General features: G+C 41.0%; 1 protein-coding gene across 1 annotated transcript in view; it reads left to right on the top strand.

Annotated features, from left to right (window-relative positions):
- Positions 1 to 23965, top strand: part of scara5 (scavenger receptor class A, member 5 (putative)) — a 64840-nt gene extending 40875 nt beyond the window's left edge. The window contains exons 8-11 of the mRNA XM_069723487.1: positions 1227 to 1334; positions 8335 to 8391; positions 16854 to 17042; positions 23358 to 23965. Of these exons, the coding sequence (XP_069579588.1) occupies positions 1227 to 1334; positions 8335 to 8391; positions 16854 to 17042; positions 23358 to 23491 (488 nt within the window). The 3' untranslated portion in view covers positions 23492 to 23965. The remainder of the gene's footprint in view (positions 1 to 1226; positions 1335 to 8334; positions 8392 to 16853; positions 17043 to 23357) is intronic.
- Positions 23966 to 25285: the final 1320 nt, after the last annotated feature.

Genomic DNA, 25285 nt, shown 5'->3' with positions numbered 1-25285 from the left:
CAAAACAAAAGATGTTGATGTTTTTCTCTGTGTTAGCAAAGATTTTAAGGGTCGAGGGAGTCACAGATGGAGGAACGAGAGTAGTATTAGTGTGTCTATTGGGGATGCTGAATCACAGAGTAAAGTACACAGTGCTGAGGGCACAGACAGGGCCAGTAAAAATGGTGATTGAAGACTTTTTCGGATAAAATGCGGTGCCCCGAGTCTGGCATTCAGGCGGTCGCCATCCTGGGGGTTTTCTTGGAGCAAGAAGTGACCATATTTGGATGATCTGGGAGGAAGTAGAGGGTGATCCACCTGAGACCCTGAAGAAACTACACCCACTAGCCTGCACCAACAACCTGACTGCACACCCGCAAACGTACCTCTGTTTGAGGCCGAATATCTAATTAATGATGGAATTATTTTCAGATGGACCACCCGAACACTCATCAGAAGGAGTGAATTCGGCAAATGAGACCGTAAAGATTTGTGGAAAACATTTTCTTGACTTTGTATTTAATGAGAAGCTGATGCTTTTTTTTTTAATGGAAGTCTATTGGAGCCTGAGGTTTTTTTTGGAGCCAGCCCCTAGTGGCCCTCAGTGGTATTGCACTTTAAGGCACTTCTGCATTGGCTTGGTGAAGTACTTGCTTATTTACAGCCTGATGAAAATCATGATGACTCATCAGATCAAGTGGGACTGAGTACGTTGAAGTCTGGCGATGAAATCTTGCACGGTGTTGTGTTGAAGCTGCTCACCTCGCCTCACTCTGATAAACTTCACTGGCCTCCAGTAGGACTCTGTGCAGCCTCTTTATGTCCTCATGCGCTCTTCCATTCCTTTCCCTTTTCCACACACAGTATAACTTTGAAACACGATCACTGGAGATTCAGCGTGTCATCAAGTTTGTTCCTGACTCAGTCGCTCCTTTTGCGGCTGCCAGTAGTGAAAGAAAATGTGTACACTAGTGAAATTATTCAGCATGTGTGGGGGTCTATTGTCTTTTAGGGAACACTAAAGTCTATTGCAAACTTTAAAGGATCCGGTAAGTCTTAAACTGCTCAGAAAATAAAGGCTATAACAAACAACAGGGAGCATTATAAGATCCAAAGATGTGTCTGTTTAAGATATTTGTTCAAATGCACTTATTTCAGGCTTTTTCTATGATAATCTTTGAAGCCCGATCCTGCAGCATGTTGTGATCAGGCAGATTTTTCCTCATGTTTACATGTTTGTGTTTTAGGATTTACTGGGGAAAAAGGCATCCAAGGCCCTCGGGGAATGAAAGGGTCTGTTGGGTTGGACGGTGTGCAAGGAGACAAAGGAGACGCCGGACCTGCCGGGCCTAGAGGTACATCTGCGCTGTATCTGAGATTAATCAGTTTCAGAGTTGCTTACGATTTCATTCCTGGCTCGGTCATTTGAGGTCACCACTCAGCGTTTCTGCACGTGGATGTGACCCCGAGAAAGCTCATCTAGGAAACACATGGAACCACAACAAAAAAACACAGATTAACTAGCAGATTATAATACAGCAATCGCGGGAATGTGGGGGCCGCAGCAGTAGCCACATTAAAGCGAGTCATTCTCCTGCGAAACCATCAAGAGTCCATCAGTAGAAAAACAGAGTTTCTCCCTTTTCCAACTCACAGCTGAAACTTGTCAATGCGTTCACAGTTCAAATCATCTCCGTCTTCAAATGGCTGCATGAAACTTCCTCACCAGGAATTATTAGGACCCGAAAGCTTTTTAACACTTCTTACATCACGAACAGGTGTCACTGTTTTCCTGGTGTGTTTACCCATGGAAGCTATAATTGCTTTAACCACCCATATCTTCTCCTGTTTATTACAGTGGAACAGCTGTCTCTGCTAATCTGATCAGTTCTCGGCCATCCTCGCTGAGCCGATGCAAGAGAAATATTTTCCCACACAGGATGTTTACAAAATAATGAGCTGGAAAGCGATCAGTTTAAAGAATATTTCTCTGAATGCCAAAGTAGTACAGCAAGGGTCTCCAACCAGTAGCTCGTTGAGTATCAATTTGTTATTCTTCACGTGAAACAAGCTTATTCAGTTGGTTTGGTGGAGCTCAGCTATGTGAATAAATGTGACAGTGTCCGAGAGCTACACGAGTAGCACTTGCATTTTGTCAAAGTAGCTCTCGAAGGGAAAAAAAAAAATGGTTGGAGACCGCTGACCTGGGGGAAAGTGTCAGGTCAGCTTTATCGTCACCGATAACAATGACATGCAGAATGTATGAATTGCAGCGAACAGGTGTACCGGATCTTTATTAAAAAAAAACACGTGGTAAACCTCGCACCGTTGACACGGTCAGCGTTTGCCGAGCTTCAGGCGCTAAAACTACTTTAGGAAAAGATGATTGTTTTGGTTAAAATAAGTACCGTATGTTACTCACATGATGCCAGTTATGAAGGTTATGTTTATTAACAAACGTACGCACCCCGACCTCCTCTCCATGTGGACTTTGTCACTCTTTGCACTACGGTCACGTGCATTGTTTTATTTTTCTCCAGTCATAATTAGTACGGCCACCTAGAGGTCACAATAAACGTAACCTTATGGACGACTGGCAGGTGCAGTTTGCCGAGTATGAACATTGGACTGAAATAATGAAATAAATGAGGACATAAATGAGAGGTTTAGTAGGTCCTTATTATCCCGTATAATTGGGATAAATGTATGATTTAATCTGCCTTTTCAATAGTTGGATAACAGTCAAATGGGGGGATTTCTTCCCGTGTCTGCTAATTATACATTTATACTAATCATACAATCATATACGCAGCCACTTTTTCTCATTGCCCAACATCCATCATGCTGTCACAAAAAAAGCTCCAAATGTACCATGGAAATAATGTATAGAGAATTTGAATGTGAGTATTTAAGTATTTATTTACATCTTTAAAGGTATGCAGTGGATTGTGATATGTTTTCTAGAGAGTCCATGCATCTTTAATGGTTTAGGTTGGATCATAATTCTTGTGATGCAAAATATAAGCATTGAATAGTATCAGCTGAATATATATGTTATCAAAGCACATTCAGTATTCTCATTTACCAATAGTTTTCCGATGCAGACTGTAAATACAAAACGTGAGAACAATGCCAACCTTTAGACTGAAGACTGTCCACTAAATCACACCTTTTGCTATTCTTTTGTTCCTCATCCTGTCTCCGACATCTCTCCGAATCGACGTAAACTCTGTGGGCGTTGTTGTTTCCTCTCTGGTACCGCCAGTTGGACAGCGCCAACGATAACAAAAACACACTCAGACATAAACTCAGCTCTGATGAAGAAATTACAGCCATGACTAATGTGATAAGCCGCTGAAAGCCTTTGCGTTTCTTTTGTGTGTGTGTGTGTGTGTGTTCAGCCAACAGCTGTTGCCAATCAGTGTGGTGTTTGGCTGAAATGTCCAGTGTTGAGTCCCACAGTCCCGATGTTGGCCAATAGCTCTCAAAACCTTGGATCGGGCTGATCTGTTGTTTCTTGCACTTTAGTTGTTGCGGCTCAACACTCAGTACCAGAGTCCATCGGAGTTTTGGCGGATTCTGTCTGCTTTGCCCTCATGGATGTCAAGTGCATGGCTATACAGTCCCTGCCTAAGATGGCGCCGTGCTAGTGGCAGCCTGTTACAGCAGCTCCACCGAGTGTGTTTTTGTTTTAAGTATCTTTTTTTTCTCCTCTCTTCGGAGTTGTTTTAGTTAGTTTTAATTTAATTATTCTATTTTATTCTATTTATTGTATATACTGTGTATTTTTATATTTAATATTTTACTGTTGTTTTATTGCTTTCCTGTACCTATAATGCTGCTGTAGTGAAAAAAAATTCCCCTTGTGGGATTAATAAAGTAACTATCTATCTATCTATCTATCTATCTATCTATCTATCTATCTATCTATCTATCTATCTATCTATCTGTCTGTCTGTCTGTCTGTCTGTCTGTCTGTCTGTCTGTCTGTCTGTCTGTCTATCTATCTATCTATCTATCTATCTATACAACGGGCTTAATATTAAAGACAGCACTTGGCCTTTGAGATATTTACTGGGGGAAAAAAACAAATCCAGCTATATTGATGATAAAGCAGAAAAAAGAGATGCCATAAAGAAAGGTAAGAAAGGCTTTGTAAGAAATAAAGTGTTTCAAGCGAAAATTCAACGTTGAAAGCTCTGTCACACCAGAAAGTGAAACAGGAAAATTCCACCCGAATATTTGGCAGTCGAAGCGTGATGGAGTCATTACTCGCAGGGCTAGTTGGTGAACTATTGTAGCTGGCAATAAAGATAGCCAGAAAGATGCTAGAAATAGCTACTGTAGATCCCAAGCTTCTTTCCATTTTCTCTGTGCTGGGTTGTTTGCTACCCTTTTGCACAATACATCATTTAAGACAATAAAGTTTCATTACAAGCGAAGGTCGTCTCCGAGCTAACAAGGTCACTTGTTAAGGAAATTAATTCTGCAGTAACCGTAAGTTCAGTTCCCTTTAAGGTCAGCCTTTTCAAGCCAGCTCATCGTTGATCAGCAGAAAGTACATTTTTCCATAAACTAGGCTGTTGTATGCTGGTGTTAGCTTTAAGTACCCATAAAATGACATTAGTTAACACAACAGAATTTATAGTCAAAGATACAAGCTTGTGAACATAAAATTTTAACTGCAACACCCAAAGCAAACGTCCAATCAGCAATCTTAAGATTTGACAAGTCGTACAGACAAAATCTATTCACGTTTAGATTGTGTGTGATGTAACTCAACAGCTGGGGAGGCATGTCTTGTTAGCAGCAACACAGCGTTTTGGATTACCAACAAAAACAATTACCCCAAAAAATGATTGGCACTACAGGATGAGGGAAAACATTTGTGGAACCAGCCGCCAACTCCTTTTCACTCAAGAGCACGGATTTTATACCAAACAACTGTTTTAGCTTCTCACTGGAAAAAAAAAAAACCTCACATTATGTGTCACGGAGCTTGTTTCACGAAAGCAATCTGTCAGCATTGACATCTTAAACGGAGACACATTTCACCAACGATCAATACTCACGTACGGCATTTATGTGTTTTTTTTTTATCAGAGAGAACGTGTCAAAATGGGAGGAAGTTCAATTTTGTTACAAATCACAGCTTTCATTTTGGGACCTCTCATTTGTTTGGAGTAAACACAAAGGGGGGAAAAAAAAAAAAACATGTGAAAATTAGCACAAGGCTTGATTCACCACCGTGGCTGAACAAACATGAAACGCGACAAGTTAATTATGGGAGGGAAAGCTGGGAACGGCACACAAATAAACATTTCACAAGAAAAACAGAGCGCGCGTGAGGAAAACAAGGATCTTCGCAGATATTTTGGCCGTCTGCACACCGTCGGTTTCCAACAATGTGTGTCTGCTTTCAACCAACCGGGGTCTGGTTGAGGGTTTAACGGACCAGTGAAGGGTGAACTCTGGTGTGAACTGGGACGCTTTGTGTTTTTTTTGTTTTGTTTTGTTTTGTTTTTTTAGATGGATGGTCGGTAGACTGAACAGGGAAGCGCATCAGTTGTAGGTCTTTTCTTTGGATGTAAACATGTCTGACCAGCTGGGTTTACAGACAATATCTGTCACTTCTCGGTGCTTAAAACTGGACTATTTGTTGGTTTGATTGTGTTTTGGTCACTGAGGGACAATGAAATGCAAACGGACAGACACATAGTCGTAAACAATTCACTATTAAGCACATTTAGCGGGCATAGAGCAACATCAGCATTTATACACCATTGATGGACAACTCCTGTTATCTCTGTTTTGGTCTCCACCAACCTTCGAGAAAAAACATTTGGCTCTTGTTAAAGTTTTACCTACCTTGTTTGGACCTTCGCACTTTTCAGTTTAGTCTGAACCGGAGTAGGAGGCGTCCCTCGGACCACAACACAGACCATAATGAGTCTAAGATTTGGTACTAACAAGATACTTGGCTTTGAGTCTGGATCAAACTGAACCTTGGTTTGATTTGTTTCCGATGTGAACGTTTTTGCAAGGGTTCGGGCTTTTGGACCAATTACAGGAAGTTGAGGCTTCGCATGATGTTTACCAAATATAACGTTTTGGTTAAGCTTGTTGACAAATTAACATTCGCTAATAACCACTAAGTACACAGTAGAGCTGAGGCTGATTGCAGTAACAGTATTTTTGCTGGTATTTTTCCGAACGAATTGTTATTCTGTTGGCATTAGATGAAAAGTCAGGTACTTAAGAAAGCTGTTCCAATTCACCCTGAGGGTCCTTATGATTGTCTGTACCAAATTTCACAGCAACCCTTCCGACACTTGTCGAACCCTCCTCTCCCACCCAATTTTACCCACCGCTGCCATTCGTGGCACACCGAATTCCGTCGAGCAGCTTTAAATCAAACGCATCTGCTGTTTCTTGTGGCTCGGCAGCAGCTTACTCGTGTGTTTGGGTTTTCCCCACAGTGTTATTTAGTTGTTAAGGATGTGGTCGAAAATGGAGGTGACACCGACAGCTGAGAACGTCACAAGGCAGGGTGTGGTGAAGTGTTTGGTCACACACGGGCAGTAGCAGACGGGAGGTGGGACCAGGACCGAGGCCAGCACCTAAACTCTCCTAGGTGGGATAAATCCCCCCGTGAAGCTGATCCTCTTACACAGGGGTGTCAAACAAACGGGTCCAGCTCGGCCCGCCAGATGACTTTGCTAAGTGTGAAAATTACAGAAAGACATAAATTGCATTTCTATGAGAATATGGAGGTTTATGAGTACAAACGTTTTGTAATTTTTTTTTTAATCGATCCAGTAATTGCTTTAAAAACAGCGTAAATGCGACGTCTGCTCCGGAGGCAGAAGCGATCGCTGCTCGCTTTGCGACGCGTTTGACGTCAAACGCGTCGCAAAGCGAGGGAATCTGCAGAGGAGAGCCCAGGCAGATAAACAGCGGGCTGATGTCTGAGTTTTTGCTCTTTATGTTTCTAGTTTATTGTAGAAAGACCTTAAAATAGGGTTTATCATCCAAAAACTATCACCAATGATTTAAACATAGAGAAATATTGTCGTTATGTCTGCGTTATTATGCTATGATTTTACTAGTCTGGCCCACTTGAGATCAAAGTGGGCCGTATGTGGCCCCTTAACTCAAATGAGTTTGACACCCCTGCTCTTACAGCTTCATGGCAATAACAGATTTGTGTGTTCTTTCTTCTTTTTTTTTTTTTTTTTTTTAAACCTCACGGCTGAGAATTAGCCACAAACGGCGCTGAAACCGACTCTCTCCTGCGTCTGGGGTAATTCCTGGGAGTTTGGAAGAAAACTATATTTTGAAATGAAAACAAATGAGGTGCTGATTGGAGGGAGGCGTCGTGTGCCTAAACGTACCGTGATTTTGCAGCAACCGCAAATGGGAGGATTTTTGACTCGCGGTGATTTCTGGGTTTTGCATCGCATTAACTTCTCTCATATCCGAACATCAATGCTGTAAAGATTGTCCAAAACTGTGTTTTCTATCTTCTCTATTTCTCTGCTGAAAAAAAACCAAACAAATGTTAACCACAACTTTCAGAGGTAAATTTAAACTCAGGATTCGGGGTGGTAACCTCTCATTTATACGTTGTATGCCCAAATCGCAAGGCAATTACAGGGCTGGCTATTTAAGAGTGCTAAAAATATACAAAGGAGTACAAAGGAGGGGAAATGGGCGTGAGGTGTCAGAAAAGGTTTTGAAATTTAAACCTGTTGCTGCTCTTTTCTGTGGGGGCTTCTGGCTAGTCTCTGGCTTTGGTGTTATTTCACTTCATTTCTTTCCCCAGTTTTGTTCTATACTGTGGTTGTACATTAAGAATTTTTGGGTATGTGGTAGCGTTCAGCAGATTAATAGGGTGGTCAGTTTTTAGAAAAACTCGATTTTATTGGATTTTTTTTTTTTTTTTTTTAAACAAATATGATTGTGACTCCGTGAAGCCAAAACTTAAGTGGAAAACACAGAAAATCTCACTTTTTTTGTCGTGATATTTTAGTGCAAATAACTGGTGTGCTATCTGTTTCTTACAAATGTGTTCTTAATTGTGTGGTCTACAGAGTTTAAGCATCGAACTAAGGTCTGATAAGGGTTCACATTTTATTGTTAATCATCAGTTTCCAGCTGCTGATCAATATCTAACTTCAACTCATCAATAAAAACATCACGGGCATGTGACAACTTTTCTTTTCGTTGTATTTGATCGAAACCTGGGTCTCACTTCCACATGTGCTACTTAATCTTATTAATGGATTTTAAAGTTTCTATTCCTTCGTTTTCCATCATGAGTTAATGGGAGCTTCTGTCCTGTTGTGTCCTCAGGTGACCGAGGAGAACGAGGGTTCAAGGGGGAGAAAGGCGACCGAGGGGAGAGAACAGGTGAGAGCTGACATTCAAATAAACCATATTATTTAATAGAAATGAGTCCAGCTCACGTTACAGCAGAAGGGAACATCACTCTGTCCTCTTCAGCTACCATTAAATAGTTTATGAATTACTCTAACTGTCTGCACAGGCTTTACCACTCGTGGGTTTATTATGTTCTGGGGGTTAGTTTTAGGGTTAATAGCACCGGATAAATTTCAGGAAAAAAACAAAAGAAGCATCGGACGGTTTCACTTAATCAGAAAATTCCATCAGTTCTATGCTAATAGCACATTTCCCTCCCGCGACTGTTGACTGTTCCACTTGCAACAAGATTGACAACAACATAAAAACGCAAAAGCAAATATAAAAGTTGTTTTTTTTAAATCCCCCCCCCCCCCCAGGATAACAACATCATGTTAGCGATGCCAAGTCTCTCTCTTTGGTTCGGTAATTTCATTAATTCCAGCAGTAACTGCAGCCTGCAGCTCGTCAGATGTCCGCGCATGGATGCAAAGAGACGAGTACACAGTCAGTAAACCCAGTAATGTTTGAAGAGTCGGGGATCACGGTCTGCTAAAAGATTCAACTATGAAATTAAGCGTTTTATGGACTCCATTGGAGACAGCATGTTGGATGCTACGCTCATATTTCCGCTAATTAGCGCCGTAACAAAACTGCTGCTTCGACGCCAGCAAGTTTCATGTTTCTTTTCCATCATCCTCTCCTGCTGAGATTTTTTTTTTTTTTTTTTAAATGGGCAACAGCTAATAAGATGTTCTATTATGCTGCTGCTGCTTTGATAAATTGTAATTTTCCCCTCGGACATAGAAACCTTATACACACTGTGATTAAGTGACACTCTCTGTACACATGTTGAAAATGGTCTAAAGAGCTTGTACGGTTGTGGAATTACAGCAGTACTAATATTTTCGCTCATTTATTGCGTCCTTATATTACCTTAAAGCTATTTGAAGTATTCTCTCCCGCCGCTCTCTGTTTTTATAACGAGAGGCTCCGAGTGAATATTCAACCTCAAATCGCGATGTGTAACGTGAGCGTGCGATTCATTCACACTTATGCAACTTTTTCAACCCACGGTGAAATAATGAGACTTCCACAGAAGCAAATAGGAAATAGGATAGATCAAAGAATATGTTATATATATATATATATATTTTGTCTATTGTGTTACATTTTACACTCACTCAGCACTTACCATACAATATTTAAGCTTAAAAAATGTCAGTATTTTATTGACATTGTTGGACATGTGGTAGTTTTAAGGGTTCCCTAACATTTTACCTCCCTCATGTATGTTAATAGGGTGGATAGTATAAAATATTAGGAACATCTGTCACTGTATTGTAGTCCAGTGCACAATGCATTAGATTGCATTTTTCAATGATAATCATACTACAATGCCGTGCACCTCTGTTTATCCTCCGTCTTAATCACATCAGACATCGACTGTTGTGTTTACTGTTACGTGGCCACAGCTGGCTACATGTGGATATTATCGACTAATTGCAGCGATTCCAAATGGTAAAATCAAAATAAAGACTTAAAACAAGTTTGACATGACCAAAAAAAAAACGTGTTTGACAACGATGTTTATAAGAATATTTGATCACATTCGAGACAAATCTCGCCTGACTGCACAGTCGCCGTAATACAAACAAAGACAAAGCACATACATCGATGCGTATGGTCCAAAACCAACAAAAGGCGAACAAAAAATTTACGATCCGACGACTTTATGGGCTTCATACGTCTCTGGCCCGTCGCAGAGCCGAGGGGAGTTTAAAGGATCAGTAGATCTGCTTTTCTTCTCCATGTAATCTCTGTTTCCGACACACGATGACGGACCACATGTCTCAGCGTACATCAAAAGGATTTTTTTAAAAACAACATTATAAGTGTGCATACGTCGTGCGGTGGAAACCCGAAACCGAAAAATATTAATGTCCTCCTCGCTTCCCTCACCCCCGAAAGAAAAAAACAGACATTTTTGTTGCCGCAGATATTATTCTTCCTTTGTTGCGTCGTCGTGGCTGCGCGGCACGTGTCGAGTGACGGCGTGGCGTTCAACGTCAAAGAGTTCCCGATCCTTCGACCCCGTCGAGTGCCGTTTTCTGCCCGTCACTGAGCTGTCAAAAATCAGTTCCTCTTGCTCACGTCGTTTACAAGACGCGGACGTTTGATGTCCTCGGAGGACGACAGACGAACCGAGGCCTCACGAATGGTGCCTCTGAGAAAACATCAAATCGCCGCGTCGTGCATTTTTCTGTCGCAAACCTCATGTGGGCCCGACTTCAAAGCAACGCAGCTCGTACCTGCATAATCGCTTACCGCAACAGCGACCTGAGAAATTGTGTGGAAAAGCGAGAGTTCACGCACACATGTTGGACGTTAACGTAAGGAGAAACCTGCGGCACCGAGACGTCACGTCACTCGAAGGGTCTTCTGTTGAAAGGCCTTGACAGCGCGAGTGAATGTTCCCGCGTCAGAGATGACAAATGGAGCCCAGATTGTGTAACAGATCTGTCATCCGTATTAGGCCATTTTCTTTTATCTTATGTCACAAAGAATAAGAGTGGGAGAATGGATTTTGGAGACGGTCTCTTTTCTAACGCGCTCATTGACTTAATGTGCTCCTGATGCCCTGAAAAATATATATTTCTGGTTAAAATGAGTCAAATTTGACCTTGTTACTCTCGTTTTGTCTGTTAATCGTTCGAGACGCACATGCAGATTACATGAAGTTCAGCAAAATTGCAGATTGAAAAAAAAACTTCGTCCAGTGACCGAATCAGCTGAAAGAACTGATCTACTGGGTTTAGCGGACTGAATACATGAAAATATGCCAAACCACACAAAAGAATTGAATCTAGCGCATTGTTGTTTTTCAAGGAGGTCCGTCCAGTACTTGATTCGATTTCTTTTTATTATTAATCTAATAGCTACTTTTATTTTTTTTTAAAACTTTGTTTACGGCCGTTCATTTGTCGTTATTCTTTAATACAAAGGGGGGGGAAATGTGCAGTTTACAATGACAACAGTGGCTTATACTATCAAGATGTTACTGATTTCTTGAATTGGGTAAACAATGTCATCTTTTATCATTTTTTTTTTTTTACATTTTATTTTCCCAGATGATCTAAAACCCCTCAAACTAATGTCCTCCAGTTAATGATTCTTGGAAATAACACTCTGTACTGTGACTACTAAAAGCTATTTAGCTGCAGTAAACACACTTGAGTCTGTTTAACGTTGTGTATTTTGTAAATCTTCTCTAACTTCAGCAGAGACTGGTTCCATTGTCCCGAACTGCACTGCCATCACCTCAATTCGATTTTGAGGATAAAAGCGAACTTAATGTGAAACATTAACAGAGGCCAGAGTCCGGCAATTTCGCTATTATGATTCCTGAAAGACATTTATTCCATGAGTACGTAACATGTAACAGAACACTTAAATTGTCTTTCGTTTTTTTTTCATTTTGAGGCCATTAAAAACTTTTGTGTAATTTTCTCCTGACAGTTGACATATTAACAGAGAGATACCATCGGGCAGCTTGATAGTCGATCTCGAGGGTCCGGAGAGGGTTTAATGTACAACAGGCTGTTTTTAGTGGACACGGGCAGCTACAGGGATCCAAAAACAAATCATTTTAGCTTTCTGAGTCTAATGAGAAATACATTTTCATCCCGAGACTCATGACTCACAAAAACACCACGATATCATATTTCTGTGAAAATCCACCTGAAGCCAAGTTTTAATCTCTATCTGGTGTGACCCTTCGACGTTAATGCTGAGGGACAGAATCAGATATAAAACAGTATGTTTCCTTTTGTTTCGTACCTTCTCAAGTTTGTATTGTACGTATAGTTTTTACTTGATGGATCCAATTATGTTGCTGGAACAGAACTCGGCTTCCCCAGTGCTTTAATCTCATTATAATAATTTCAAATTTCATGTTTAAAGCGAACACAAAAAATCTTCACGCTAAAACCTCTCGTTGAGAGTGAGGTGTTTTATTTACTCATTTTGCAATTTATTTATTTTTTTCCCTCTTAATCAAAACCAATTTTACCCTTTTTATATCTTATAAATTAATGAGCTTTTGGAGGAGCTGGGTTTTATTACCACTGGACAAAAGCCAAGGCTAGCTCTTCCCCCCTGCTTCCAGTCTTTATGCTAAGCTAAGCCAACGGTCTGCAACCGGACAGACAACATAAGTGGGACCAACTAGAGCTGTTTCAAGCCATCAAAAACAACAAGAAGAAACTGAGGATAAGAAGACAATCACGTCAGATTTTCTTAGAAGAGCGTTTCACGAACAGATGGAGCTAGTTAGCCGTTGTCCTGCAGCCATTCAGTCCGCTGCAGTCCAGGCTTTTCCTGCCTGCCAGATAAACATTAGTAATACGCGATCAGTCCGTGTTCTCTGAGGCTTGAACCACTTGGACCGACACCAACGCTTTGGAGCTCACCCGACCAGTCCCTCGCCCCCCCCCCCCCCCCCCCTCCCACCCAACCCCCACCCACCCACCCACCCGAACAAAAACAGTCATTACATCTCATAAATCTCACATTAATTTCCCTACTTTTGCAGAAAAAGGTACAAGGCTCGTTATGTCTAAATTACAGAGTGCCTCTATTGCACGGTGAACCGCTTCGTTGGCCGTCCGAGGTGAACGAGCTGTCGGCTTGTGGAGACGCGAACCGACAGATGCGGGGTTCTCGACGTTTTGCATAACAACTCAAAGACACTCATTTTCTCTGAGGGCAAACCTACGCGTGTCATCAAGACTCTGAGAAAGTCATCAACCGCATAAACGGTCAAAAGTAATTAGCTGAAAACAGATTTCTGAGGCCTGTTTTTCCACCAATAGCGAAATTATTTTCATAAACTCTGATCCAGAATGAAATTAGTGGCTAGGACATGTTGACATTTTATTATATTCAAGCACGGCCAGCTTGGGGAATAAAAAAAAAAGGGGGGGGGGTGAATAACACTGGATTTCACCAAACGACGTGCCGCAAAGTTTCCTGCATGGTGCACTTAACCGACGGTACATCGACATTTATAACGATTTTTTTTAACCAATGGGTCTTCAGTGTCGCACAAATTCTCAATTCTAGTCTGCAACCATGAATTTTACCATCTGAAATGACAAATATAGACTACGTTGAATATTTATATACCATAAATATGCCATAAGAAACTCCCCCTTTATATTTCTACAGCTCAAAGCGTAGCAATGCAAAACCCGCGGTTGTGAAGATATGACTTGATAATCAATGATTATGATTATATATAATTAGAGAAAATATCGTGCAGGGGAAAGGGTTTGGCACGCTTTGGTTCTTACTCATTTGAAAGCCTCAAAACACAAGGTGTTCGCCTCAAACGACCTGCAGCTGCACCGCGTCTTCATACAAAGAGATCCATTTACTTGAATACAATTTTTCCGGCAAAATAAATCAAAGTTCACTTCCTCCAGAAAACGACGTCATTCGGTATAATTCAGTTCTGCTGCCGCGCAGAGACACGAACGCGTGCGAAGTTTCGGTTGCGTGGTTCTGATTAGTCGACACGTGCTGCCTTTCCTCGTCCTTCCTCTTGTCTCCGGGCGGCTTTCGTTTGCGCCGCGGGGAGCCTCGGGCGCTTCACAGGGAGGAGAAGGAACGAAGAGCCGCGAGCGACGGATAGTTAGAGATGGAAGAAAGTGGTGATGTGGATCAGGGGTTTTTTTGCACACGAAGATGAATTTAATAAAGCTCTGAAAAAAACTTTTTTTTTTTTTTTTTTAAACATATATAACTTAATAGAAAGTGCACTCAGTTCGATTGTCCGTGTCGTATAGACTCTTATTTTAAAATACATTTTGAAGTATTAGGTTTTTTTTTTGGTCTTTTATATGCAAATCCTCGCACAATAGTCACATGACAGCATGAGTGGACGCGTCCTCACTCTTCATCCTTTCATGTTATTACCGCTTCTGTGATGATTTACAGTCCAAAAAAACAAGCAGGTTTTAACGAAACACTGAAGTGGGGATGTTGTTCTTTAGTCGGCTACACAAGTGGAAAACAAAACGGCGCCAGATGACCTCCAGCAGTTGTATATAAATAGAAAGCTAACAAATCATGTGCAAACAACATTTCTGTTGAAATCAGTATTCAACACGATAACTCGCAATGTCGTTTCTTTTCCCGAATTCACGATGACACGGCGTTTTTTTGAATTTGAAAAGTAAACTCCCGTCTGGAGGAGCGATGAGAGGTCGTGATGAGTATTTAATCTCGTTGATACCTTCTTCGTCGTCATGCCTGTTTTCTGGAGCGTTGCAGTTTTTTTTCTTTTTTACCCAACTTCATGGCAGTTGTAAAAAAAAAAAAAAAAGATCTTGGACTTAGACCTGTTGTGTGTTGTGAGGAGGAAACAAATAGTTTCAACATCTGTAATAAACTGTAATTCAGGTAATTGAGCATGCAATTGCTCATCTATTTTCCAAAACAAAGCATGTGCTTGCTCGATCAATCTCAGCTTTCTTTTTCTTTCGTCTGAAAGAAGAGCAACAGGAGGTTGAAATTGTATCTAATTCCTGGTTTTCTGGTTTTAATTTGCCGCTATGTAACACGAACATGTGCGGCAGATATGACAGTATGATGTTATGGTAGATATTAAATTATGATGGGCCGGTGATGGGCTAGTGAATGTACTTGACTATATTTAATGAGAGTTAAATGGTACACAGTTAAAAATTTATGATGGTCTGATGACACTAATATCCTGTGTAGATAATGTGTCTGGCTTCATTCTGCAGCACTTTGTCAACAGTCTTAACAATGATGAGCAGCCCTGTGTGTGTGTGTGTGTGTGTGTGTGTGTGTGTGTGTGTGTGTGTGTGTGTGTGTGTGTGTGTGTGTGTGTGTGTGTGTGTGTGTGTGTGTGTGTGTGTGTTTACCTCTCCCTCTCATTTCCTCTCTGCCCTGTGAAAGGTGATAAATCAAGTCAATTATACGAGTACAGCTGCTGCATATTTTCAGGAAACGCACTCATTCTCACACACACACACACACACACACACACACACACACACACACACACACACACACACACTGTTGGTAAGTTTATTATCTGAAAGTGCTTGGCCATAATGCCACCGAGAAATGCCCTCCAATCCTGAGTCCATCAAAGTGGGTCATCCCAAACACTGCAGAGGTTTTACACACCTGTTGAAGTGTTTGAGCTGCATCTCCATCACCATCACGATTTGAAGCCTTGTCGAGATTATGCAAACAAGTCAGCTGACCTTTCAAACTACGTCTTTTCTGACGATGACAGCGAAATTGCAGATTGCCGTCTCAAATTCCCACCGGATGCATTCCTGTACATAAAAGCTTAAAGGCACGAACTTCGTCAAGGGTCGATCTATCTTTAACAAATTTCAGCTGTAGCTCCATAATGTTAAGCAAGTTTATTGACGGTTTGACCTCAGAGCTTCAGAAATTTCTACCCCTTATTTTCTGCAGAGTTGCATCACATTAACTGATAGGGAAGGACGCAGGGCGCAGTTAGCCTAGCTCAGCATGAACAGTGAAAACAGCTAGCTGCATTCAAGTTAAAAAAATATAAATAAAGTGCACTCACAAATCACCAACAAGATACTTGTTATTGTAGTTAACAATGATTTGTGAATTTCTTCTCTCTACTTTTAATCTTTTCCCTTTTATCTCATATTTTCTAATCTCACTGTATCTTCTATTTTCTTTTCATATATTATGTTGTCACTTATATTCTTGTTTCCTCGAACTTCATTTCACCACGGTTTGGTCATTCCTATATCTTTAATTTGCCTTCTCCGATTTCCTCAATATTTATATACAGCCGGTTGTTTTTAGTCTTTCAATAAGGTGCCTGGATAAACACTTACAGATGCAAAGCCAAAAGAAGGATGAATTTCAAAATCCCTCAATTGATAAACCGTCAGGTCTGTGAGATTATTGGTAGATTATAGAGTCCGCAATCGCTGAAAAAATTATTAGGAACTTCAAACCAGAAATTTTACGAGAGGATTGATACAGAAAAAGAAAAAAAATCTAGTGATTTTATTTATAGTTCTTGTGTAATCAAAGTCTGCGTCTGTGGTTTATGGAAAAATTCTGTTTCAGCTTGTCAAGAAAAACCTCTTCATCTCAGTTGGTTTTCATATTTATTCGATCCGCGAGGCTTTGTTAAACTCATAAACACTCAAAATGAAAATAATCTGAGTTCAAAGCCACGGCAGCAAACACCAGATAAAAGAGAGTCAAGTGTTTCCCGTGTTTTTTCAACGTACTTCCGCCGACTTCAAGTATAAAAACTGTCTGCAAACACATTGAGTAGTTGGAACGAACACGTATAAATACCTCAGTGTTTCTGTGTATCTGCACACACAGATGAATGTGTTTGTGTTGTTTTGCAGTGGAGGAGATCCTGGTGCGGCTGGTGAACGGGTCCGGGCCTCACGAAGGCCGCGTGGAGGTCTTCCACGAATGTCGCTGGGGGACGGTGTGTGACGACGCCTGGGACAAAAAGGACGCAGAAGTAGTCTGCAGGATGTTGGGCTACCAGGGAGCAACCGCGTTCCATAAGATCGGACGCTTCGGACACGGTACGAAACGCTACGTCAGCTGTTATTTCAACGGTGCATTTAACGTAAAAATGTTTTACCTTAAATGGTTCAGCTGCCTTTTAAAGTTTAGAGAGTTATGGTGCATTCGGTGAAATCGTTTTTACCCACAGCGCATATCCTTTCTGAAATTTACCGATGGAAGTAGAGTTGTGATTTTTACTAACTGCTTCTCTTCGCTGTTGAGTTGCAGTGCTCGAACAGCGGTCCGAGACGCGGCAGGGATTAATATTAAAGTTTTATTGGGAAAGTCATGTGAGCCAGAAGTCGTCAAGGAAGAGTCTCAGAGGCCATATCCACCACCCCCCACCCCCCACCCCCTTCATTCACCAGTCAGATTTACATTATTCAAGCCTCTGTCCAGGCACAGTTGTTACCAAAACGTCTGGAAAATGGGGGAAAACGTGCTTTTGTTCCAGGGGACGACGTCCAAGACGACAGCAGTGACTAGCAGTTGGACTCGTTTTTAAGCAATCTGGAATTTACATACAGCTGTTCAGATGAGTCATTTACCTTTTTTTATTTTATTTTTTTTATTTCGTTGAGTGTAACTTTTTCTCATTCGCAGCGTCTTTGAGGAGCTTTCTGGGGCTTTTTTCTCAGGCTCCGATTTTAACAGGCAAGAACACACTGTACCACCGAAATGACCAAATCAGGAAGACATTCAATAGCTTGGTCCAATAAAAGGTAGCCTATAAAATCAAATTTCCTCTACCTTGTAACTGTTATAGTTACACTAAGTAGGTTATGTCTCAATCTGATTATTTTGTCCATGAAATATGTGTTTGTCCATGACGAGATATTTTTCTGCCCAAATATGAACGAGAGGAGCTCAGGGACGGAACCACTGACCTTTTTATTCACAGCTAAATTACCGTACAAACTGGGCAACAGCCACCGCATAAAGCTCTGCTAATCGAGGAAATCAGGAGTGTAACCAAATCCACAACACAAAACCCAAAATGAACCAGCGTTGCAAATTCATTTCATGCATGTAAGATCCTTCTGCAGGCCAACACCACGTGACCAAGTAACAAGGTATTTATAGTCTCATATGAGATTATGAACTTTAAAATGTTTTTGTTTCTTTTCAAATGTATCTGCACTGGAAGAAAAACTCTTTTTAGACTCTAGACATTCAGTTTAAAGTTATTTTTCATCCAAACCGTGAACAATGTTTTCAAATTCTAAACATTATCAAAACATTTTTAAAACTTTGTCCGATTTATCCAAAGTCCCAAAAAAAAAAAAATGTCAAAGTCAGAATATTTTATTTAAACTCTTAAACCCTCAATTTAAACTCAAAAACAGAATACTGCTTTTTATATAGGTGAACACTACTTTGTTAGTTTGTGTAACCCCATAACCAGTTGAAGAAACACAGACATCAGCCTACGAGAAGAATCACTTTCCAGGGTTGGAAAATGTGACTTTGAACTAAATCTGACCGATTTTCTGCAGACGGCAATGTTCCTTTTGCTTCATCACAGCAAAAGCCTAAAATCTACTTTTCAATCCTCTAACTCCCTCCGTTCGTGAATGATTCCTGGGTGTTCCCCTGAAATCCCGCGGCGTTGTGGTGATTCAACACTTATTTGCGAGAAGTGTCATAAATTTGGAGCGAGTGTGCGTAACGCTGGCCTGGAGACGGTGCTGCGAATGTGTGTTAAGATCCAGAGTAAACGGTTTGAAGGGCCACGTATATTAAAGTAAATCCTCAGGACACACAGCAGCAGAACAGCTGAGGTATCATGTACAACAACACTGGATCAGGCTACCGCTGCAGCCCCGTGTAAACTCTCCCCTGCAGCGAACACCTCGTTTCCAGCCGGCGCTCGTCTGCGTGGAGACACGCGTGATGTTTCGTGCCGCGTTCAAGATGCCAAATACGCAACCGGGATTTCAACATGTTTGATTGGGAACTGAAGCAGGAATGTCGAAAGCACATAATTTGTCCGGGATATCATTTTGACGTAATTATTTGGATATCAAACCTTTTAAATGCAACCATTTTTTTTTTATCAGAAGTATGCTTTTGTGAACAAAATGAATAATTCTCCCTCTCAGAAGGTCAGAAGACAGACGTACTGGTATGTTATTCAAACAGTCTGCAAAATGCATGAAAAAGGCAAATTCCTGATTTGCGATTTTGGACGACGAGAGAAGAACAAAAATGTCTGATACTGTTCCTGTTGCATGCTAATAGAGCGCAGCACAGTGATGCACACGGAGCGGGAGGAAGCAAGAACTTTAGAGAGTAAATACTCCAAGTTATGTCACTTGATCAACATCAGTGTCTGAGTTATGTGCGTTTTTGTAATTGCTCGTTTGCAATTTCATTGCACGGACTTGAGCGCACATCAAACTGAAGAAATCGGCAATGGAGACCCTCGAAATGCCTCCGAAGGTGAAGCAAAGAGGTGTTTTGAGTGGCATTCGTGTTTCAAGAGGAGCAGAAACGTCGCCGTCCGAGACTGGAGAAAAAAAAACAAAAGGTGCCTCAGGTCAGGAACAACCAGGTGGGTTTTCTTTGGTTGCGCACCCGTGAATTCGTCCCCCAGAGTCGGACTGTCAACACCGAGTTCTGCTGGGACCTCCCGAGACGTCCACGGCAGAGAACCTGGCAAAAAGTTTCTCACCTGCTAAAACGCAATCGTAGCTCCCCACCACATCTACTCAAAGGATTTGACTTCCTACGACGTCTTTGCCCGAAGATTTGATACAGGATTCGATGCGGTCAAGTTTTATGTCCATGGTGAAATATAAATGCTCCGCAGGTGCCGATCAAGCAGCGTTGCTGGAATACTTACTCGGGAAAGATTTTGCTTCCTCCTGATCCCACGCACACTGCTCTGAACTTTTTGACGGCACCTCGTATGTAAATAACATTCGACCTGACTTGACTCTCTCACCCAGCTAAAATTTATTAGTTTGGATCTCGCTCTAAGCGTCTAGCGATGACATAAAAAAACTAAAACCTGTATCACAAGTTGAGTTTTTTTGAAGTAAAAAAAAACAAAAACATCAAGACGCCAAACTGGCAGAACCGAAAAGAAACCCAGTCAGCACTTTTAAGAAACGGTGCAGTAAAACATTACATCTTTCAAACACAAAAATACATATATTTGCAGTGTCAGCGCCATTTCCATCCGACCTGCAGTTTATTTTTTAAGGACTGGAGTCTGGAAAAAAGAAATGAGAGAGAACCAAAAGCAAAACTTTAGTGGAACAACATAACATAAAACATATCGGTGGAAGAGCAAGTTGGCAAAGACAAGTCTCTGTGAGAGCTTTTGGAGGCGCTCCTGTTTCGAATGGTTCATCAAACATGTCTGATGTGTCTGTTTGGGGTCCATAACGCACGTGTTTCATGTAGCTCCAACAGAAAAAAGTGGTAGAAGTAGACAGTTTGATTTAGCAGCGCCGTGAATGCTGCCAGAGAATGCAGAGTTTGCACACCAGACAACAGACTGCTACTTTGACGGATCATCCTGGAGGTCTTTCAAACCAGCAAACCGGTGATGAGATGCGTCTGTCTGCAGTCAGAAAAGACGCTACTTACAGTTTGGATTTAAAAGCTTTACTTGAATACATGTATCCAAAAAAAAAAAAAAAAGGGGAGGGGAGTTTTCAGTGTTATACGAACGTTGTTTGGCAAGTAGCTTTAAAACCGTTTTGTAGATGTCTGGAAAATTCCACAGTGTTGGAAGCATCCTTCTACCTAATTATGCACTTTAACTTTGTGCGGCACCAATCTGAAGAGCTTGGCACTTAGGGGTGTGTCCAAATCCACATTTGCTAGTTTAATAATCAAGACAGCGCACGGTTCGAATTAGTCGTGTTCGTTTTTCTTCGATAATCGTAGGTGTGTCTGAGTGTCATTTCTAATCCCCTTTAAAACCCAGGTGATCTTGTAATGGTAATTTTTAAAGACATTTGCTTTGTGCCGGCTGTAAAATAACATCTTTAAACTTTTGAAAAGAGTAAATCATCACTAAATCACACGGCGCTGATGATGCTGTTAGAAATATCACAACACAAAACAATTAGAAATATTGGTTTTGTTCTTTGTTCCAACCTGAAACCTCTTTTTTTTTTTCCCATCTCCTGTCAGGACGAGTAGTAATAGTATTTTATTAAAGTCGAAAGCCTTTTGAAGATCAAGATCTGTTTTGTTTTTTTATAATAAATATATACTTAAAGGTAGTTCAACTTTAAGTGTCCTGAGATGTGACGTTATATTTTGCAGTGCAGTTCAACACGCTGGATTAACCCACATTTTAACGTAGAATATAACTGCGAGTCAGTACTTCGTCTCCTGCGGTCAACATGAGAAGGCAAAAACACTTTTTACTGCCACTGCAGATAAATTAACCTTCTTTTTCTGATTTAGTTCATAAAGTCAGACATAAATAAAAAAAATAAACGCTCCAGTCACGTCTCACAAGAATGTAGAAAGAGATTTAATGCACCGTCGTGTCTTAATACACATTCCAGTAATTAATCTCCAAATGAAACAGTCTTGAACTATTTGCCATTGAAAGTGTTTTTTTAAAAAACATATTTGGATTTGTTTTGAAACCCGCTGCCCTGAAACTGAACTAATGTTTTTGATTACGCTTGTATGTGAATTCAATTATTGATTTTGAGCTTTTTATCTTCCTCGTCTGCAGAAGAGAGATTCAAAGAAGTGACGCACATTTTTTTTAAACAAGTAAAAGTGGATTAAGACTTGAATTCAAGACACAAAACGACCACAAAGACATTCAGAATGACTAAAAGTGTTTGTTATGTGTCTCTAAGTTGTCTTGTTGGTCAGTTTATGTCCTTTTACTTGCTTGGCTAAACTTTTGTTCACATTTTGCATGTCTTTGCAGTCTTTTTTTAAATCTCTTTGTGGTCATTTTGCGTCTCGGTAGTTGTTTTGTGTCTCTTTGTGGTCATTTTGCGTCTCGGTAGTTGTTTTGTGTCTCTTTGTGGTCGTTTTGTGTCTTTTTATGGTCGTTTTGTGAGTCTTTGTCGTCATTTTGCATCTTTGGTTATTTTGTGGGCCTTGTTGTGGTTTTCTGTCTCTTTACGATGTGACTTTGAAGTCCTTTAGTGTTTCTTTATGGTCGTTTTGTGTCTCCTTTAAGTTGTTTTGTGTGTCTTTGTGGTGATTTACGTCTCCCTTTCATTGCTTTGCATGTCTTTGTAGTCATTTTGCTTCCCTTAGTGATTTGTTTGTGTCTCTGGCGTTGTCGTGCGTCAGTGGTGGAGGAGCGGGAAGCGACGGGGTGATCAATCAAACTGATTATTGGGGCGGGGCCGAGTGATTAACGGCTGTTATTTAGAGCAGGCGCAGCAGAGATGAGAGCGGTTGCCACATCTCCAGATGCTTCTTTAAGAGCGTTACTGACGAGTGAGCCTCTCCTCTAAATCGACCAGCCTTAAACATTTAGTTATGAATCCTTAAACTACAGAATCTCCGTGAGTGCAACCAAATGTTCGCTCTTATTCCCTCAAAGCTGAACGCCGTCTCCTCCAAGATTAAAAAACATTGTTGCAAAACCCATTCGTCGGGGAGTTTCTGAAAACCTCGAGTGATTCCCGTTTTACAAACAGGAACAAAAGTTTATAGCAAAAACAATTCTGCCAAAAGCTCTGCTTACCATCTGGAACTGTGTATTTTATCACCGGATGCAATATTATCTGATCAGCAGTCCTTGTGAGGAAGCACAGGGAGTACTTGCTGTCTCAATACGCAAAATATCTATTGATGAATGTTCCGTCGGAGTCATATGAAGAGGGAGGTATCAGTTTCAGTTTGACCTCCAAAACTTTTGACCTTCCTACAGCTGTTAAGGGTTTTGGGGGCGCAAACAACATCCTCATCTCATTTGTCACATGGCAACAAACACACCTTTAACGCTTCGTTACTTTGGTGACGGTACGGAGACCGGTCGAGTAGGGAGGAGTAAAATACCAGGATCGGGTCAGTTCGTTCACGACATATACAATTTACAGTTTACCGAGCCGACGTGTTCGTCGCGTCGTTGTGAACTGTGCGCACGAAGAGGGAACGCGATGCGCGAAGGAGCCGTCGGAGGAACCGCCGAGCTCGGATTGTCGGCGTCGAAGACCAGATGTGAATCTGTTTCTTCATCGTGATGAAGGAAAAAAGGAAATGTTTTCTCTGTTTGTTTTTTTGGAGTGTCCTGGAAAGGGGAGTTCATGAACTCTTCAGGATTTACTCATCAGTGTGTTTTTTTTTTTTCCTTCTTACACTAACTGGTATTTCCTCCGGTGTGTGTGCAGGTACTGGTCTGATCTGGATGGATGACGTGGCGTGCAACGGGACTGAGGACGCCATCCACCAGTGTAAGTTTTCCGGCTGGGGCAAAACCAACTGCGGCCACGTGGAGGACGCCGGCGTGACGTGCGCCGTCTAAAAAAAAAAAAACACACACACAAAAAAAAAAAACCGAAATCCTCGAACAACTTCCTTCAACTTCTACGAGGTGCCGGACGTCCCCGCCGTTTGTACCAGGAGTGTCTTATTAACAATGTGTTGCCTATTTACCTGCAAACAAAAACAAAACCAACAACAACAACAACAACAAAAAGTGCCGCCTCGCCTGACGAAACATGTGACTACTTCAGCCACAAGACTCAACCGTGCGGCGACGTTGTGTTTTCATTAACTCCACAGTATGAGCTGGCACGCAAGCGGGGTGGTCGCACAACGGGACGCTTCGTGGGGCTGAATAAACCAAGGTCAAAGGTCAGCGCTGATAGAAATGGAGTGGAGCCTCAGAGGCTCTTTTTTTGGAAGGACGGGCCGACCACAACAACTTTTAATCTTCCCAGAGCTTCATTTCCAGATACTGAGGAGCTGAAAGAGGCTCCAACTGACAAGACTGAGTGTCACCGATGAACGGATTTTTTTTAATTTTTTTTTTTATCTACAGGCAGCTGCTCTTCACAGTATTACGGCTTTTTGCTAAACATACCACAGTGTTGCCTTATTACACGTAATAATTGTCCAGTAGGTCGTTATTTGGTGATTTGCAGGTCAAAAGATGCCCAGTTTTCTTCTCCTAAGTCTGGCAAACATGTTTAGTGCCTTTCCCTTCGTAAAATATTTGCAAAGTTGATTTTTTTTTTTTTTATTTCTTTTTTAAGTATTTCAAATCATCCATATTTTTACACCAGAATTTTGCAGTCTTGCTCTTTCTTTCCTTCGTTGGCATTTAGATGCATTTATGTGTGCATTAAGGAGCAAGTAAAAACCATTACAAGCGCGTATCAGATGGTCTAACAGCTTTGGAAAACCTCTCGCGCATCTTTCTGTCGTGTGTTCAATGATTTCCAAACTTTCTAAGTAGAAAATGAGAGAGGTCTCAGACTTTAGCTCTTTTTTCTTTTCTTTTTTTTTATTCCTGAACCTTTTTCTGGCCCTTTTAATGTGAACAACTGGGAGCAACACGATAAATGTACAAAATTGCGTGCTATTATTCCCATTTGTAAACAACCTGGCGTCTCCTCTCTCTTTGTACACTGACTTTTACTTTATGCTTTACTCAGGCCAACACCCCGTACGTACTTGCTCTTTATTTGGTATTCATCTCTTCATAAGGTGACGCTATTAGAGCTCATAACTCCAGAGGTTATTGTCAAGTGAAAGTACATTTTATACACAGAGAACAATCAGCCAAATCTCAAAACCCTGCATATATTTGTTGGCAGATTGTTTCAGTTGTTCAGTCTACAAATTACACTTTCATCAGCCTCATTTTCAGTCGCATTAAGAAGTTGTTTTTGAGCCATAAAGCTTTGATTAATCTGCTGTACTCTACAAGAACAGCAACACGGGACAAAGCTGGTCGATAAGAGAAAAGATTGAGCTTTTAAAGAGTCAGATATTTCCTTCGGGAGTTGGTGAAAAATAGAAAACGGAGCTAAAATTAGAGTGAATATTGAGCAGGAACTCCAAAAAATAGTTGCTCAGTGTCTGGATGTTTGCTAAAAAAATAAATGAGCTATAACAACTTTTTTTTAGGCAGTAATGCACACAAGGTCTGTTTTATTTCAAATTATTGTGGAGCTCTTTTTAAAAAAAATCTTATACATTGTTTTTCTTTCACTTTTCATGCATCGTTTCACCTGCAAATCACCAGTCGGTGCTTACTGACTGAATTTAAAGAATGCAACTTCACACATTTTGGAAAGAGTTAACAGTCACA

The sequence above is a fragment of the Brachyistius frenatus genome, unplaced genomic scaffold, assembly GCF_029030835.1.
Source record: "Brachyistius frenatus isolate BFR_SWC_R1_liver_20210118 unplaced genomic scaffold, ASM2903083v1 Contig_331, whole genome shotgun sequence".
NCBI lineage: Eukaryota > Metazoa > Chordata > Actinopteri > Embiotocidae > Brachyistius > Brachyistius frenatus.
This window is presented reverse-complemented; position numbering and strand designations above follow the sequence as displayed.